Source organism: Dipteris shenzhenensis, chromosome 32 (genome assembly GCF_047967505.1).
Source record: "Dipteris shenzhenensis isolate YYH24624 ecotype China chromosome 32, Dip_SZ_1.0, whole genome shotgun sequence".
Classification (NCBI taxonomy): Eukaryota; Viridiplantae; Streptophyta; class Polypodiopsida; order Gleicheniales; family Dipteridaceae; genus Dipteris; species Dipteris shenzhenensis.
Window position 1 is genome coordinate 34,214,404 of NC_141627.1, and position 17,996 is coordinate 34,232,399.

At 49.3% G+C, this 17,996-nt stretch overlaps 1 protein-coding gene across 8 annotated transcripts in view; it reads right to left on the bottom strand.

The window, feature by feature from the left end:
• LOC147880642 (uncharacterized) overlaps positions 1–17,996 on the bottom strand; it is a 168,310-nt gene that overhangs the window by 105,481 nt on the left and 44,833 nt on the right. For all 8 annotated transcript variants that reach the window (XM_087371008.1, XM_087371007.1, XM_087371004.1 and 5 more), the window contains exons 6-7: positions 15,734–15,835; positions 6,580–6,636 (exon numbers count right to left, since the gene is read on the bottom strand). In XM_087371008.1, coding sequence (XP_087227134.1) covers positions 6,580–6,636; positions 15,734–15,835 — 159 coding nt within the window. The remainder of the gene's footprint in view (positions 1–6,579; positions 6,637–15,733; positions 15,836–17,996) is intronic.

The window sequence follows — 17,996 nt, forward strand, 5'->3', positions numbered from 1 at the left end:
CTACACAGGAAGGGGGTCTCAATATTATTGATCCAGATTTACAGTGCAGAGCTTTACTATGTAAGATGGTGGTGCGGGGACTTATGCCAAGGCAGGAACCGTGGAAGGCCTTTCTTATTAGCAACATACACAGGTGCACACCTTCTTCAGGAGGAGACTAGATGAGCAGTATTAGGTGGATCTTCACCACAGCACACCTCAGATCACCTTCGTCCCCTCTCATGGTTGCCATTCTGAAAGCATGGGCCAGTTTCAGGAGCACTCTTCGGAGGTTTCCTCCTTCCTCTCGTGAAGAGATTGAAAGGCAACCCATCATGTGGAATGACAGTATTTTAGATGATCATGGCAGACCACTTGGTGCCTCACTCTACATGCAGTGGTCCAGGTGGGAGAGGGGACCTGCATCATCTTTGGGGTCTTGGAAAGCTTTCCGTAGGCTTCCAGAGGAGACCAAGTCTCAGCTGACAGGACATCTCAGAGGAAGTGCAGGGAGGATCTTGTAGATTGAGGCAGCCCTTCCAGAAGAGTGGGTAGACACAGATGATATGCCACTCACTTGCTCCACTTGGGCAGGTACTCTTAGCAGAGGCAGTGTTCCGCTTCAGGTTTTGGCCTTTCGAGATGCACAAGAGGATGCTTTAGTTTTTACTGTGCAGGATGGTGGCAGATTGCTCAGATCCACAGAGGACATCTTGCTTGAGTCTGCTTTTCAGCCTATCAGGGTTGTAGGTCTTTTGGTGCAGGGATCAGATTCAGAGTGGTTCCTCGACCAGACCCCCGGCTACTCTCCACCAGGTCTTGGAGGCTTTGGCTCTACGGGGGCGTTCCCATTAGGTATTTGCAGTGGGACCCTGGAGAGTGGGAGTGGATTGACGCAGGGCATCGAGAGGAGAGCATCCCCTTCTTTTATTACACGCTCAGTAATGCCAGGAGATTTCAGCTCAGTAGTAGAGGTTGGAGACCTTCCAGAGTTCCTCATTGGGAGACATTTGATATCACTGCGGATCTGCAGAGGTGCTTTTGGAGGAGACTCTGGAAATCCCACAGTAATAGAAAGATCACTCTCTTCTTTTGGCTTTCTATCCATGGTGGGATTGTAGTGAACCTTTGGAGATCCAGGTTCGAAGCCGACCCTACTTGCCCTCGTTGCCTCTCTGCTTTGGAGACTATTCAACACTGTTTATGGAATTGCAGACAAGCGAGGATGATTTGGATGGGGGTAGCCAGGATTTTTAGTCACTTTGCCCACTCCCCATTCTTTATGACATGGGGCTCAGTGGCTTGGCTTTCTCTTACAGGGCCTCAGGTATTCTATGAGAGACTTGACTCCTCTCGGGCCATTTTGGTTCGACATCATCAGATTGAGTCCTGTTCATTGGACGTGATACCACACCTTCCTTTTACAGATGTACATGTCTCTGTGGATACTTCTTGGGAGATTTTAGCGAGCATAGCATCCTGGCATATCTGGAGAGCCAGATGCACAGAGGCTATGGAGGGTACTCAGGTTCATCCCTCGCACACTTTGGCTAGTACACCGTACATACTTTGATGGCCATATGGATGAGTATACAGGGAGACTCCCGTGCAACCTCAGCTAGGAGGGCTTCTTTCTTCAGGGAATGGAAGGATTCTCCTTTCTTCTCTGAGACTCCTACAGGGTTGAGGTGGCACTTTCAGCCTCAGCCTTGGTTGTTTTCCACCTCACTTTGAGGGGGTTTTATTTATCTTCATGATTTCATGATGTTGTATTTCTGCTCAGAGCTTGCTCTAGCGAGTTTCTTTCTTACTTAACAGAAGTCTCTTTTTTGCCCAAAAAAAAAAAAAAAACATTCTCCCAATCTATAAGGCAGGGGATCCCATAGGTCCAAAAAACTAGAGGACAAATATGATTGGGCATGTCATGTCTAAGATTTATGCATCAGCATTTGATACTCATATTACTTAGTTTGCGGAGCATGACACATTCGAAGAGGTTGGCCGGTAGTTTGTGGAGCATGAGGGATTCAGTGTGGTTGGGCACGTAGGCTTCCACGCCACAAAGCATGCTACAATGGAACACATTGGCATAGTGAGAGGTGTCATTGAGGAGGTGAGGACAAGGAGGCAGAGAGTCTACTATTGCTTTGTGGATTTCCACAAAGCTTTTGAGGCAGTGCCACGGGCCCCACTATTCAAGCGACTACATGATCTGGGGTACAATCACTACATCATCTGTGCAAGTGTTCTTGTCCTTTCATGTCTGTCTTCCCGTCTTTGAATATCCCACAATTGAATGTCCAGCTCATAGATATCCCCCTCTACAGGGTCATCTTGACGTATGGAAAAGACCCAATTTTTAATTGCAAGACACTCTTCCTTCACCAGCCAAGGATGGACGTCACTAAACCCATTGCTCTGATACCAAATGTTACAGCTAAGTCCTCTCTCTCTACCTGAACCACTCACAGGTGTCCAAGCGATAATCTTCACCCAGCCAACTATGCAAATAGCTTTCTCAACACTCAGCTTGAGACGTTCATTCGAATAATTCATCATTCTTTTTTAATGCGGGTGCACTCAACATCCCCCATATCCCTAGAAGACTCCATACTAATTTTAGCCACTTGCTAACGTTTTAACAACTTCCCATGCAAATAATCATTTTGCCCCTGTGGTTCTTTTCTAAATCGCTAACCTTTATTTGCCCCTAGGCACTTGCCCCTGGAGCATGGCTAACCATTTAACCATCCAATATGCATGGGAGAGCCTCATAGTCATCTCAGATCCCGATCATCAAAGACCTTGACAACTAAATTCTTGAACAATCCTGATAACATTTCAACACAAGGACCCACCCTGTAGCTTTAATTCTATCTTGTTTTTTTCAGCCTCATATACCCTTTGGTCTTTCGTAAACGTTATTACGCTTTCTCTCTCTCTCTCTCTCTCTCTCTCTCTCTCTCTCTCTCACATACACACATAGTTGGTACGATGATGAGTGTAAGGCCTTACGCCGTCAACTCAGATTCGAAACCAAAAACAGTCTTCTGAGTGCACCAGATACGCTACGTGAATACCGTAGACTGGTACAAAGGAAGAAACTAGACTTCGTTCGTCGAAACGAGGAGGAGCTACTGAACATTTTGTTTAGTAACAACTCTAAGGACTTCTCGCAGAGATTTCTAGAAGGACGGTCCCCTCCGCCACTCACTGACACCCAGATCTGGTTTGATTATGCACGCACACTTTATGACATCCCAAATCAGCCAGTCCCTAGCCTCTCACACATGCCTTGTCCCACATCCTGCACCCTCTTCACTAGAGGAGGGGTAAAGGATGTTGTAATGAAACTTCATAATGGCCGAGTGAAGGATCATGAGGGACTATGTACTGCGTTCATTTCATATGGGATTAACCTCCTAGCCCCGATCTTAGCAAAGCTTTTTAATGAAGCGGTTTGTTTGGGATTTCCACACACTTGGACCATTAACACTATCTCACCCATCCACAAGGCAGGGGATCCCATGAGCCCGAAGAACTACAGGACCATTATGATTGGACATGTCATGTCCAAGATTTATGCATCAGTACTTGACTCCGAGGTTAGCAGACTTGCAGAGTGTCGAGGACTCAAAGCAGCAAGACAGGCCGGATTCCGGCGTGATCATGGAACCATGGACCACATTCTGACGCTCAGATGTATCATCGAGGAGGCGAGATCATGGAAGCAGAGGGTTTATTGTTGCTTTGTGGATTTTCGCAAAGCATTTGACACAGTCCCGAGAGCCCGCCTCATACGGCGCCTACAGGACTTGGGTTATGACCAGGAGATCATTTGGGCTGTCATGGCACTTTACGAGAGAGTTTCTGGCAGAGTTCGGGTAGGATCCGGGTGGACAGACGAGATCATGAGTACCATCGGGGTCAAACAAGGGTGTCCTTTGTCGCCTACCTTGTTTGGCCTCTACATTGACGAGCTTGAGACAGTGATGCAGACACAGGGGGGTGTAGGTTGCTCTGTTGCAGGCACGTTGATCCAGATTTTGCTCTATGCAGATGACGTGGCTCTCTTGTCTTCCTCAGCAGAGGGGCTTCAGAGACACCTAGACGCACTACAGTCCTTTTGTGAGTCTCATGATTTGAAGGTCAACCTGGGTAAAACCAAGGTCATGATCTTCAATACATCTCGAGCCATCATGCGTCAGGAGCAGTTCACATTCGCGGGGTCATCTGTTGAGATAGTTTCATCATACACTTATCTTGGGGTTATCTTCTCCGGACCAAGCTTCACTATGAGACCCGCAATGCACGCACGCTTGAGTAGAGGGTATGCCTCATTGGCCAGGCTCGAGAGGCAGTGCTTCCGCTCACACTTTCAGGATCCACGCACCAAGGGGTTGCTTTTTGACTCCTTGGCCCGCCCAGTGGGGATGTACGGCAGTCCTTGTTGGGGACCAGACATGTCGGATACAGAGTGGGCCCGTGTGGAGCCGCTACAGGTTCTCATGCTATCACGGATGATTCGTGGTAAGTCATCCGTTCCTCACCACATCATTCAGGCTGAGTTTGGGTCACCCCCTTTACAGCTAGATGCTGCATTTCAGGTCATCACATATCTGTACCGAGTTAGGGAAAATGGGGATTATACCTCGGGGCGTAGCAGGCTACCATGGATAGCTTTATCCTCTTCTATGGCACTTGCAGCAGGAGGAGATCAGAGGTGCTGGTATGCACGTACAGAGAGATGGTTTGAGCGACTGGGGCTCCACATGGATAGACTACCTCCCTTCCAGTATAGCATGGATGCTCCGTTCTCTCCCCTCTTATCACACGAGGTCAACCAGGTTATCCGTGAGGATCTACTACAGCTACACACTTTTCGGACCTGGTTGGAACCGAGTGAACTCCCAATGAAGCTTAGCTTCTACAGAGATCACTTCTTACATATCACAGCGGAGGGTTTCATTGACCCACCAGGATACACACAGATTCACCTACCCCACTCGATGAGGATCTCTCTTGGGCAGTTCCGGGTCTCTTCACACAGACTTCGCATCGAGAGCGGCAGAGCAGAGCGACTACCCAGGGAGCGGCGCACATGCACACTATGTGACATACAGGAGGTTGAGACAGAGGAGCATTTCATCTTCAGGTGTCCTGTGTACTATGAGATCCGAGGACGTTTCCACTGCCTCTTCAGATATAGTTATGGGATTTTAGCCCATTTCCTCTCCTACCCAGACCAACGGTGTTTGGCAGGTTTCATTCATGAGGCACTTAGACACCGCGAGAGGATACTCCGAGCACGGAGACGGGAGCAGACTTCTTCCTCGGTTGATCCCTCTCAGAGCTCTATCACGGAGTTCTTTCAGCTAGATCACATGGATCCCAACGAGACGAGGCCTCGACATGACCGTGACCCGGTACCCGTGACCCGACAGCTCAGACAGAGGGTCGACACACAGATCACACTTCGAGACATCCCCTCCTTGTTTAGAGTTGGAGCCCGGACCAACGGGGGTCACAGTAGCCCTGGTTAGACACAGAGCTACGACCAAGAGACGTGCCAGGACCGCACCTCTGAGTGGCCGACAGCACTCTATTGCCGACTTCATGCCTCCACTGCCTCATCCATCCTGATATCTTGCTGTTGCTGGGGATGATGATGATGATGATATTGATGATGATGCTGAGATTGATATGTAGTCGACCACCGACATCACTATGTTGTACTTAGGACTTAGTACTGCCACTCTGCATTTTTGGCATTTTGCATTTTGCATTGGTATGGACGCTCGTTTAGTAGCTCCACTACCACAGCTCGTTGTATCAGGATTTTCACAGTCTCATAGACCCATCGGTCTTCTGAAGACTTTAATAAACTTTCTTTCTTTCTTTCTTTCTTTCTCTCAAAATCAAACAATGAAATATATATGGAATGTGGATCATTCGTATATATGAATATATATGAAATCTACATCATAAATGTATGAACATATATGACATTTTTGGGTCTGCCCTGGTGTACAAGTCTCTAGAAATGACAGCCCATTTCAGATGTCTCATAGAAACATTTCAGACAGAAACGTCTCTAAACATTCTACTTCTAGAAACACAATTTGTGGTGACATGAAACACACCTTATATATAAATGAAAATGAAAAATATGTTTCTTGGAAGGTCTTTCTCTTGTGGGTGCAAAAGATTTATTGAACCAATTTTGAACATGAAAAGAATAGTTTGCCAAATCTAGAGCTACACTGCATGCACATATGCAAAAATGTTACACAATTATCCTTTGTATATGACTCAGCTTGAAAATTTCATACCCCAAAAGAATTGTGGGCTTTGACAACAATCGACTCATAGAAGTGAACACTGATGTACATCTATGTTGACAGATAATAAAAGAATCGTCTTCTTAAATTATTGACAGGAATGGAGAAAACTTTGCCTATCTATTGCAGTTGTATACAAGCGTTAGTTTTAATAAAAAGGAATATAGCAAGTCCCATGGACACTTCCAAACGGCATGATGACTAGTGAGCCTTGCTTAGATAGAGGGGGTTAAAAATTATTGATCCCACATGTACATACCTGCCTACCCAGAAGAACATAATCGCTACAAGTGACAATCATTATAACTGCCGGATCCTGCATCCAAGAAGACAAAGGATGAGAAGATAGATGCAGAAAGAAGATTTAAAGTCTGACTAGTATGACAAAACAATCAAACTATAAATCAAACAGCCAATCTAGTACTTTGCCACCAGTTGTCTTCAATTAAATAAGCTCTAACTAAAGCTTTACACAGGCTTGTAAGTCACACGTTTGGGGCTCACAGTTGATTCTCTTGTATTACCATGTTACCATAACTACAGCTCTCCCTGAGAGAGAAATTTCACTTTTCACATTAAGCATAACAAGTTATCAAATACATATGCATCTGGTGTAGAACATTTGGACAAGAGGATTACATGTACTGCTAGGTGGATATAGGATACTTTTTACAGGAAAGCCATTCAGCACAGCGTTCTTTGGGAAGACCAGGGGCCTGCCAATGCTAAGGTCAATTATGCATTGATGAGCACTGTAATGGCTGCTCCCATTAAGCCACAGACATTTCAGGATGTACATGGTTATATATTATGGTAGTAAACCATAGAATCTGAATTAAGATCCATTGTTAAAAATGCCAACTTGGAGTAAGTTAACCAACCTGCAAGGAAAGACCACCGTTGGCCCTAGATGGCCAACCAGGTCGGTAGAGGCCAGTCTACAGGACGATGCTGCAAGTAGGGGGCCGACCCCCTGCTGGTCGGTTTTTCCAGCCCCAAGCACGGCCTATAAAAAGCCCCCTCTCCCCCCCTCATTTCTTATCACCTGCACTTACAGCCTTGTACAGGCAAGCGCGCAGAGGGAGAGAAGTGGCTCAGCATTTGACAGCATCCTTTGGCTGTTTGTACATGCTCACCCGTTGAGCTTTTGTCTGCCCACGATTGTGGAAGAATATATTTGAGTTTTGGCTATCTCTTTCTCCATCTCTGTGAGTGTTGTATGAGCTAGATCGGGAGTGAAGTGTGAGTGATTCTATCCTCTATTTCCAACAGTACTCAGTACTTAGTACTACCATTTTGCATTTTTTTGCATTCTGCATTGGTGTGGATGCTCGTTTAGTAGCTCCACCCTCACAGCTCGCTTGTATCAAGATTTTCACAGTCTCTTAGACCCATCGGTCTTCAAAAGACTTTGATAAACTCTCTCTCTCTCTCTCTCTCTCTCTCTCTCTCTCTCTCTCTCGCGCGCGGATGACAGAGTAATCATTCGAGAAAAAGCAAAAAGAGGGGAGACAGAAGCAGATAACACATGACCACGTCAGGGCCATGGGATGGGGGTACATCACATATTGAGTATTGCAATGTTACCTTTGGTCGGACCCAGGGGGCTTGTCAGTGACATACATTGAGAGAGATGTCATCTTCTATACTAAGACAGATTCTTAGCACCTAGCACTTGTATGGCCTTGTAGGCCAGCTAGGACTTTAGTCAACCCTCAAGCTGACGTCATTGGTGAACTCTTTGGTTCACTTTAGGGCCTATATAGGCCACCACATGTACTTTCTTCCTTATCCATTTGCAAGTACTTTGTTTCCTCAGCTTGCTCTCTTGCATTCCATTGCTCCTCGTACCCAATAGTGGTATCAGAGCAATGTTCTTGACTCCTATCTGCTTTCCCCGTGCTCAACTTCATATCAGCTCCATAACAGCAACGCGTTTTCCAAGATTGATAGCTCGTTTTTTGTGACAGCATCTCATTTTTGTCTTCCATTAACATGTTGGTGAACTAGGCAAACTCGCGGTCGGGTTGAGTGCATGGTGGAGACAAGGGAGGATGGTAGAGATACTCCCCGTGGAGCATGCATGGCGGGCTGCATGGAGTACTTGGAGAGCTCATTTAGACGACGTGGTCTTTTCTGATTTTTCACATGACTAATTTACATGATGATTCATACAGCCGGAACATGGCTTATGAGGGGTCCAGGAGCTCTAACTCGACTAGAGTGACAATGCTCTCATGCACATTTCCAAGATCCCTCGATGAAGAAATGGATGCCTAACCCTCTCAGGTCCTACAAGATGCTATATTATATGGTTGGATATACTAGCTCACCTAGGGCATTATGGTACAGTTACAGACCCCTTCATCAATGAGGAGCTCTTAGAATCCCTCAAGGCTCTCCCACTGCAAAATGCTAGGGAGAGGATAGCATGTCCCTGAGTTCTTTCATTGCTTTTGGGAGCACCTCCGTACCAAGAGGTCTTGAGTTCAGGGCTGCTCCCCCAGTCGCTTGTCCACGGCCGAATCTTCTTAATCCGAAAAGGAGGGGAACATATTGATTTCACAAGCAGTATATGTGGGTAGAATTAGCGGCAAAGAATGGAAACATTAGATTGGCAGCATGCTATTTTGCACCCCCGCAATCACCCATACACAAGCACAACAATCGCATATCACAGAAGGATCCGCTCATGCGTTTGGGAGGAGATATAGCAGTTTTCCAAAGATCGCACAATTATTTTAGCAGGTGACTTCAATGCAAGAACAGGTTTGAGGAAAGGTATAATCACAACAGAGGAGAGAGACCCCTATGGATCAAAGAGTTGGATGAAGACAATGAGGAAAGGAAAGAGTGGAAAGGGACATTAAGAGACACAGGAGAGACCACCGAAATTGGGAGGCAGTCTGCCAGTCACTCACTTTATGTGGTTATTTTGGGCTTCAAATATGTAATGGCACACCACTCTTTTTTTCTTTTTCTTTTTTTCAAAGACAGGAACCTTCTATTAATGCTTGAAAGATTTCATACAAGACAGCAGCCCCGAAGGTGCTGAGTATGGAAAAAACTGGAAAAGGCTGAAAGAAAGAAACCGGCCTATTCCAGAGAAACCCAGCTCACTGCCTAGGGGATCTCTGGAACTGGGGCTAACAGCCAAGTGGGTGGACTAGACAGCCAGTGAATCCCTCGCAAAATGAAGATGTAGAAAACACTTGCCGACCAAGCCTTGCAGAAACGAGCACGCCTCTCAATAGTTGCCCTGGAGCCTGGAGTCCCGCACTCCCAGGTGGACCATAGAGTGTAAATGATATCTTCCCATATGGCAACTAGGGTAGCCACGGGTGGAACCAGGTGCTCACCCATCACAAGACTATAGCGAGCCACCCAAATGTTCCAAGCCGTGATGCTGGCTACCACCTCCCAAACACTGTCCTCCCTAAGAGGAGGAGGAGCTAGGGTGTCAGGGGGGACTGCCTCATGGAGTGCAATCCTCTGAATGCTCTGACCCTGTATCCAGTAGGCTAGAGAGATCTCATCAATCTGAAACGAGTGCCCTCCCTCTGTCAACCAAGCCACCATCCCCCAGGTGTAATCTCTATCAAGACTCTGCATACGTGTCATGATCCTGAGGGCTCCCATCTAGATCCTCGCTGCGCTACAATAGCTCCACAGGCAATGCGGGACAGTCTCTAGGACACCATCAGAGCAACAATGGCACTCTCCCTCCACTCGCATCTGCTCCAACCACGGTCCAATGGGCAAGCCTCCGTGTGCAGCTAGCCAGAAGAAGTAAGAGATCTTTCTCGACCACAAGCTGAACGACAACCACGTCCAAAACCTGAAGCGAACATCCCGGGGCACTTTCTAGGTCACCCAGTGTCTCTCCCTCGAAGGGGTCCACCTCGACAAGTCCATCTGAAGCCTCCTACCAATCCATGTGGTGTAGGAGAAGAAGGGCAGCTCATCCACCTGCTCAGCTAGGCCGCCCTTGGAGGGCCAGAACCACTCTCCCGGATCCCACTGGACCTCCCTCAAGGGTCTACCCTCCCACAACCAAAGGTGCCATCTAGAGGCATCCTGCTCTGAGATACTGGGAGGGTCAATGTGCCACTCCTTCCCCAAACGTCCCACCACTCTGATCATCTGCCAGTGTATCCCATCAAGACTCCCATCCATCTCGGGGTCGCTCTCAGTGAGTGGCTGAAGTAGGCCTCCCAGTCCTACATGGAAGAAGCTGGAGTGCGTGCTGCCGTGCTACATCAACATCCTCAAGGGAACACCGGTACGGGAAAACTATCCCAACCATCTAATGTCTGTCCAAGCGTGAAGTCCTTTCCACCAGCACTCCGGAATGGCTAAGTCAATCTTGCCCACATCCGCTGCTCGGCCCCTCGCAAATGCGCTAAGGCATCAAGCCTCGCCTCTGTCTCCATAGGTAGTCTGCTCCAACGGCCAAAGGACCCTACTGGACCACTGTCCCACTATGCCCAACCAATGTGAGTCCGTTGTCCGAGCATACGTCCCTCCTCATCCCTGATCTCTGAGTGCCATATAAGGGGCTGCCGCTTAAACTCCTCTCTGCATCTGGGCGGAGCATGGATGAGACCTGCCAGTCTCTGCCATACCCTATGAAGACTCCTCATCAGGGGGGAGCCCTTCCCCGTAAGGGGGGCCTCTATGAAGATCCATCTATGTGAGGGCTGCCACTGTCCCCCAGTGCGTGGGGTGTTCCTCAAAAGCCCTCACTGTAAGAGAAGCTTCCAGGGCTCTGCACCTGGGGCCCTGCTCTGCATCTTCGGGTCAATGACACCCAAGCCTCCCAATGCCTGCAACATGATCACCATCTTCGAAGCTACTCGAGCCCTAGTGTTCCTCGTGCCGTCTGAGCCTGCCCAAAGGAAGTTCCATACTAACCGTCGTAGCTGCCCAATGCATCCTCTGTTAAAGCACCAGCAAGAGGCGATATATCAGGCCGTGGCAAGAAGGACCTGGTTTGCCACTAGGGCGCAACCTGCTAGGGAGAGTTTTGCCGAGCTCCAATCGAGGAGCTCATGCCAAACACTCTCCAGGACCGGGGCAATCTGCTGTGATGTCAATATCAACCTAGCACCCGAGGTATCTCGCTGTCTAGCCCCGCGGTATCCATCTGAAGCCAAAGTCACTCTCCCACTCACGGATCTCTTGTGTCTCCTCAAAGCCTGTGAAGAAGCCTATGGATTTCATTCAGTTGATCCGTGCCCCCGAGGCCTCACAGTAAATAGCCAGGGCGCCTCTAACTCTCTCCAGACTCGATGTGGTGCCCTCAACATACAAGGCCGTGTCATCTGCAAACTCCGAGTCAAGTAGCTCCTTCTCCTGTCTGATTGGGAGCCTCAACCTTGTGAGACCCGCCACCTGTGATCTCAAATAGTAGCCCAAAGCCTCCACCACAAACAAGAAGAGGAAGGGAGCGAGTGGGCAGCCCTGGCAGACCGAGCGAGAGACAGGAAAGGCCTCGCAGGTGTATCCTCCAATGAGCATCTGACTAGAGCTCCCTGCATATAGTGCTGAAACTCCTCTGACCCATTTGTCTGAGAAACCCAATCTCCTCATAGTGCCCTCCAAGAAAGACCACTCCACCCTGTCGTAGGCCTTCTCAAAATCCAAGAGACGGACCGCCAGCGGCTGACTCCTCCCTGGACCAATCCACTGCCTCCCAGTATGTGAAGATGTTGTCCAAGATGGTGTGCTCCTGGACAAACCCAATCTGTGTGTCATAAATGATGTCGGTAAGATGGGGCCGTAACCGCAAACTCAAGACCTTGGCGAGGATCTTGTATGTAGTATCAAGCAAGGTGATCGGCCTCCACTGCTAGTCAGTGTCTGTGCAGCGCTGTACTAGGGTGGAAACCGGCTCAATACCAATCTTCCGAGCCCACTTCATCATAAAGGGGGCTTCCACCCCGAACAGCTCCGCACACTTCTGGAGGGGCCAGAAGTGTGCCTGCTCCACCTTTGCCTCCAGCGGCAATCTGATAACTCCTGTCGCCAAACCACACACCAGCTCCTCGCGCGTGAAGCTCAAATGAAAGTTCACCTCTGTGCCATGGGCGTACCAAAGATCTTGTCCCTGTGGTTCCATCCACTGGTCCATCATGAGTGTAATCTGGTTACCCAAAATAGCATCGAACACCTCTGGGGACCACTACTCCAACCCTGTGGAGGCAAACGGAAATCTCCAAACGGGGTGTGCCTTAGATCCCACTGCACTGATCAAACCCCCCTTCCGGGACTGAAGGACCATGAGCGTTACCTCCAATGGTAGAGAATAAGAGTCCGAAATCTCCAGATAGTTCCAGGGTCCTAACCTATAGAAGTCCCGCGGTAAGGAATGCCCACGCTGGAGGTTGGGAGCTACTAGCCAGGTGACGAATCTCGTCCCTCAAGATCCCTCCCTGGACGAACCTGCTGCTGCGATGAGGAAGCAGAAGGGGGCGTCAACATTCCCTTGCCTGCTGGCAGGGGAGTCAAAGCAGAAGAACCTCTTGCTGAAGTGCAGGGGGGGCGGCGGTAGAGGGAGGGGTAGGGATGCAGGGGACATGGGAAAGGGGGCGGGTGGTGAGAGTGACCATAGAAGGGGGGGCTGAGGGAGGGGGGAGGGGACGGGGGAACCCTGGAGGGGGAGGGGGAGGGGGAAGTGAAGATGAGGAGAGGGAGGGGGAGGGGGAGGGGGGGGGGAGAGAGGGGGAGGAGAAGGAGGGATAAGGATGACATCAAGCCCCCCATGCTGATCTGGCTCGCCAAGGCTCTGATCGGCTCCTCCACAGTCCTCATTGAACTAGCAACTGCAGCTTCCGCCATCACTATGTCTAGAGCTACTGGGGCTCGCTGCTGCTACAAGGGTGGGTGCAGAGGCTGCACCTCCGAAGCTAGAGGATCGACAGAGTGAGCCCCTACCGCCGGAGGTGGTGGCTCATGTTGATCCTCCTTCAAGGCCTCTCGGTCAACCCTGTCCCTCTCTCTGCGATTGGCCCTCTGCCTGCAGCGTTTGCAGGCCTGCTTACTTTGTTTCTTTTTCTTTTTAACCTGTATCCAATCCCCTATTGAGGGGGTAACCCATGGGGTCTGGGACTCCTGCTGCTCATACCAAAGAAGGTGCTGAACTCGGGCCTGCTGACTCTGCCTACTCTGCGGAGGAGGGAGGGAGGCGCACAAGGGAGGCCACGAGGGCAATCTCTGGCGAGGTGACCCATCTGTCTGCACCGAAGACACTGGCCTTGTAACCCAGAAATCGCTACCCTCGGACGAAGTGTGCCCCCTTCCAAGGTCTCGAGAAGAATCAACTCTGGGAGGGACTCCAGGCTCTCCACCACCAATCTGATCCTAGGGACTCCATCATCTGTTAGAACGGAGGGCGGCCGTCTCTAGCAAGGACTCAAGCACTATGCCAAATGCCCGACCAATGGAAGGAAGGATGGCTCGACCCGACCAATGGAAGGGAGGATGGCTCGATACTCCTTGGGGAGCCTTGGGAAGCGAAGTGTAACCGAAAACCATGGAGCATGGTGTGTTGTATCCATGTCCTCCACTGTGAACCCATGATACCAAGGAAAGAGATAGACAAGGTGCGGGCCAAGGAGTATGGGGCTCTGCTCCACAAGTATCAAGGCGGTGTCGGGAGAGCTCAGCTAGATGAGGAAAGCGCCTCGTCCATAGATGGTGACCTCCTAGATGTGGTCTCCCTCTAATGCCAAGATCGCCTGGATCTCCTCTCGCACCTATCTCCGTGTAGGCGCGAGGCCCACAATTATGCCCACAAGCGCCTTGTCCTGGAGGGACTGAACTGCCTGCTGTACCTATTGCTTGTCAGCTGGGGAAAGAAGAACCTTAACAGCTGTGGGATTCGAGGGTGCTGCCATAGAGCCCCTCTGGCCAGACCAAAGGTCACCACCAAGGTTTTTATTTCGCCTTCACAAGCACAAGTGCTCCTGCTGCAGGGAGGGAGATGAAAAAAGGGGGGAAAAAGCGTCAGAGGGGGAGGCGGAGACGAGGCGGGGCAAAGGAGGGGGCAAGGACAGAAGAGGAAGAATGAAGGCAAGGAGGGCGGAGGGCGGAAGAGGAAGGAGAGCAAGAAGGCGAGGGGGGAGAGGAGGGGAGGAGAGAAGAAGGCGAGGAGAGACAAGAGGGCGGAGAGGAGGCGGAGAGGGGAGCCGGCGGGGGAGAGGAGAAGGGCGCGGGAGGCGGAAGAGGTGGAGTTGGTGGGGGGCGAAGGAGATGGAGGAAGAGAAGGTGGAGGCGAAGGGAAGAGGGGTGGTGGGAGGCGCAGCGAGCGGAGGGGGGCGCAGCAAGTGGGCGGGGAGGCAGCAAAGGTGGGAGAAGAAGGGGCAGGCGGGGGGCGCAGCAGCTGGCGCAGGAGGGGCGGCAAGAGCAAAGGAGGCGAGGGAGTGCAGAGGGGGCGGACGGGGCGGAGGCAGCAGGGCAGCCAGGGGCGGCGCGGCGTCACGGGGAGCAGCAGCTCGCTGCCCGCAGCCGGCACACCACTCTTCAAAGACACGGGGGGTTATACTTCCAATACCCCACAAGCATCAAGTGTGATAAAGTCCAGATGCAGGATATGCTTTGGAATATCTCAAGATTGATGAGGAGACTTTGGTATCCGACCACAAAGCAATGTCACTAGGACTCGAGGGGACAAAGTCTGATGTAGTAAAACAGAAAAGAGCAAGGTAAGGAGTAAAGGCATGCCCTGCAAACAGGAGTGCAGAACAGCAAACAAAGCATGGAAGACAGTAAACACAAGGGACAAGGAAGGCAAAGCTAAAGTCTACAAGCAGATGGCGAGAAACAAGAAAACAGACTTTTTCAAGGACAAGCAACATGAAAGTTTCGAAGACCTTAAACGGGATTAGGGATGAAAGTTCTCACAAAAATTCAAGGGGCATTAGTAAATTGTCATTTTGATATAAACTCACATAGTCAAGGTTTGCCAAAACTTGTTATATCCCCGTGGGATGAATTTATGTACCATAGTAGTTAAGTATACTAGGTACTCTAGAGACACTTCCACAAGTACTTCAGCCATACCCTTGAAAGGAACTCAAGCCCAAGAACAAATCCCTGAAGACCAACACCATAATAAAACTTCAGGTACAATGGTATGGTCATGTAGATTATTGGTCAACAAAGTTTTGACTTTCTAGTATTAGTGTTAGGTCAAAGTTTTTAGTAGTGTGGTCTACTGTGCAATGTACACCTTTATGTCTTGCTTCTCCAATCTCTTTTCTCCTCCATGGTGTCCTTCCAAATGCTATATTGCTTGCACAACCATATTATCTCGGAGTTCATTGCCTCACAAAATCCTTTTTTCCATGACACCAACATTTCATACAAAGAAAAAGAAAAACAATGCAGCAATGTAGGCATCAATAACATACCAAACGTGGATAACATGAACATCCACAAGATGTTGAGGAGCATTGCAAGCTATGGCCTCCCTCTTTGACCTGCATCTTTTCACCACAATGGCTGCAAAATCTCTAAAACCAAAAAAATCCTTCATGAGATTACAATGTATCTTGTCACCCAAATCTTAAACTAGGAAAGCCATTCACACAAAACAAGACACACCCACAAATGATAAAAAGAAGAGCGAAAAATAGCCTCAACAGCCTTAGGCTGCACAACTAACCAGAATAATAAAAGAGCACAAATCCATGCAAATATTTATGTAAAGAGAAACAGACCATTTGCATATACAAGTAATAAGTTTGAAAAAAAGTTATGTACGATTACATGTAATATACCTTTTCATTCTAGCCTGACCACCTGATTCGATGGGATGAGATCAACCGGATCATATGGTTGGACCTACTCGAGCTCCACACATCGTAGACTTATAGGGGGGGGACCAGGACTTCCCCACCAAGATCCGATTCTACCGTGATCATTTCCTCAGAGTATCGGATGATTTTGTGTCCCATAGGCCATGTATGGCCTTCCGTGGACCTTTAATAAAATTTCTTTCTTTCTTTCTTTCTCTCTCTCTTTGACTCCTTGGTTCGACCAGCACGCATGTATAGCAGACCTTGTTGGGGGCCGGATCTCTCAGACACAGAGTGGGCTTGGGTAGAGCGACTATAGATCTTCTTACTCTCACGGATGATCCGAGTCAAGCCATCAGTGCCACATCATATCATTCAAGCTAAGTTCGGCTCGTCTCCACTACAGATAGATGCGGCATTCCAGACCATTACCTATCTACACTGCGTCAGACAATACGGGCCCAGTACAGCGAAGCGACGCAGGTTGCCATGGCTGGCTCTGTCTTCATCCATGGACCTCGCAGACAGTGGGGATGAGAGAGGTTGGTATGCCCAAACACGTAGGTGGTTCGAGAGATTGGGGCTTCACATAGACAGACAGCCTCCCTTCCAGTACAGCTTGGATGCTCCATCTATCTCACTAGGATACCATGAGGTCAACCACGTGATTCAAGAGGATCTACTACAGTTGCACACATTCAAGACCTAGTTGGAGCCGAGGAAGCTTCCAGTGAAGCTAAGTTTCTACAAAGACCGCTGCCAGCGCATCTCAAAGGAGGGCTTTATTGTCCCACCAGACTACACTCGGATCCACTTGCCACACTCACTAAGGATCTCTATCGCACAGTTTCGAGTCTCATCACATCGACTCCGCATCAAGAGCCGATGAGCTGAGGGGTTACCAAAGGAGAGATGCCTATGCACATTATGTGATCAAGAGGAGGTGGAGTCAGAGGAGCAATTCGCCTTCAAACTTCAGATGCCCTGTGTCCTACGAGATCCGCAGTAGATACCATTGCCTTTTTAGGGCCGGTTTTGGGCCACTATCTCATACCCAGACCAGGGATGCCTCATTGCCTTCATCCATGAGGTGGTCCACCACAGGGAGCACTTACTCAGGATGCAAAGATAGTCTTCAGGCACATGGCCCGACACTTCTCAGAGCAGGATCACAGAGTTCTTCCAGTTAGATCACACGAGCCTCGCGGCCACTGATAGTAGGCACCGCAGAGATCCTGATCTCGAGACACGCCGCACTTAACAGCGGACGGACATGCAGATCACATTGTCCACACATCTCGGACTTGGGGGGAAGATCAAATTCCTCACCAAGACTCGGTTCTACCACGACCACTTCTTGAGAGTATCAAAGGAGGGATTCATCATCAGACCCTAGTACTTCGAGGACAGAGGAGTCTCACATGCATTGATGATCACCATTGGACAGATGCGGGTTTCATTGTTACCAGACTTCTCTCCACAAATGTTACCAGACTTCTCTCCACTAGCGCTTCTACTTACTGATCACGGGAGTAGCACCATGTCTATCCACCCAGCCAATTCCGCCAAGGCTACCCAGCTTGGGAGAGAGAGAGAGAGAGCTGTATCCAAAATCACGTAAAAAATCCCCATTCTCCACTTCTCTCACTAGCCTTGACAGACCCCAATTCCCTAGATAGATCTAGATGCCACATGCCATCCATATAGGGCCTTTCTAATGCAACATTTCACCCCTCTCTTGGGATGCATTTAATTCCTTGCCCCTAGGCACATTCTTTGCACTAGGCCCCTGGTCTCAGATCTATCTAGTCCGGTGCTATCAGCCCTCACCTAGGACCTTGACATTAATCCCTCCCGATCATTTACATAGAGCGCA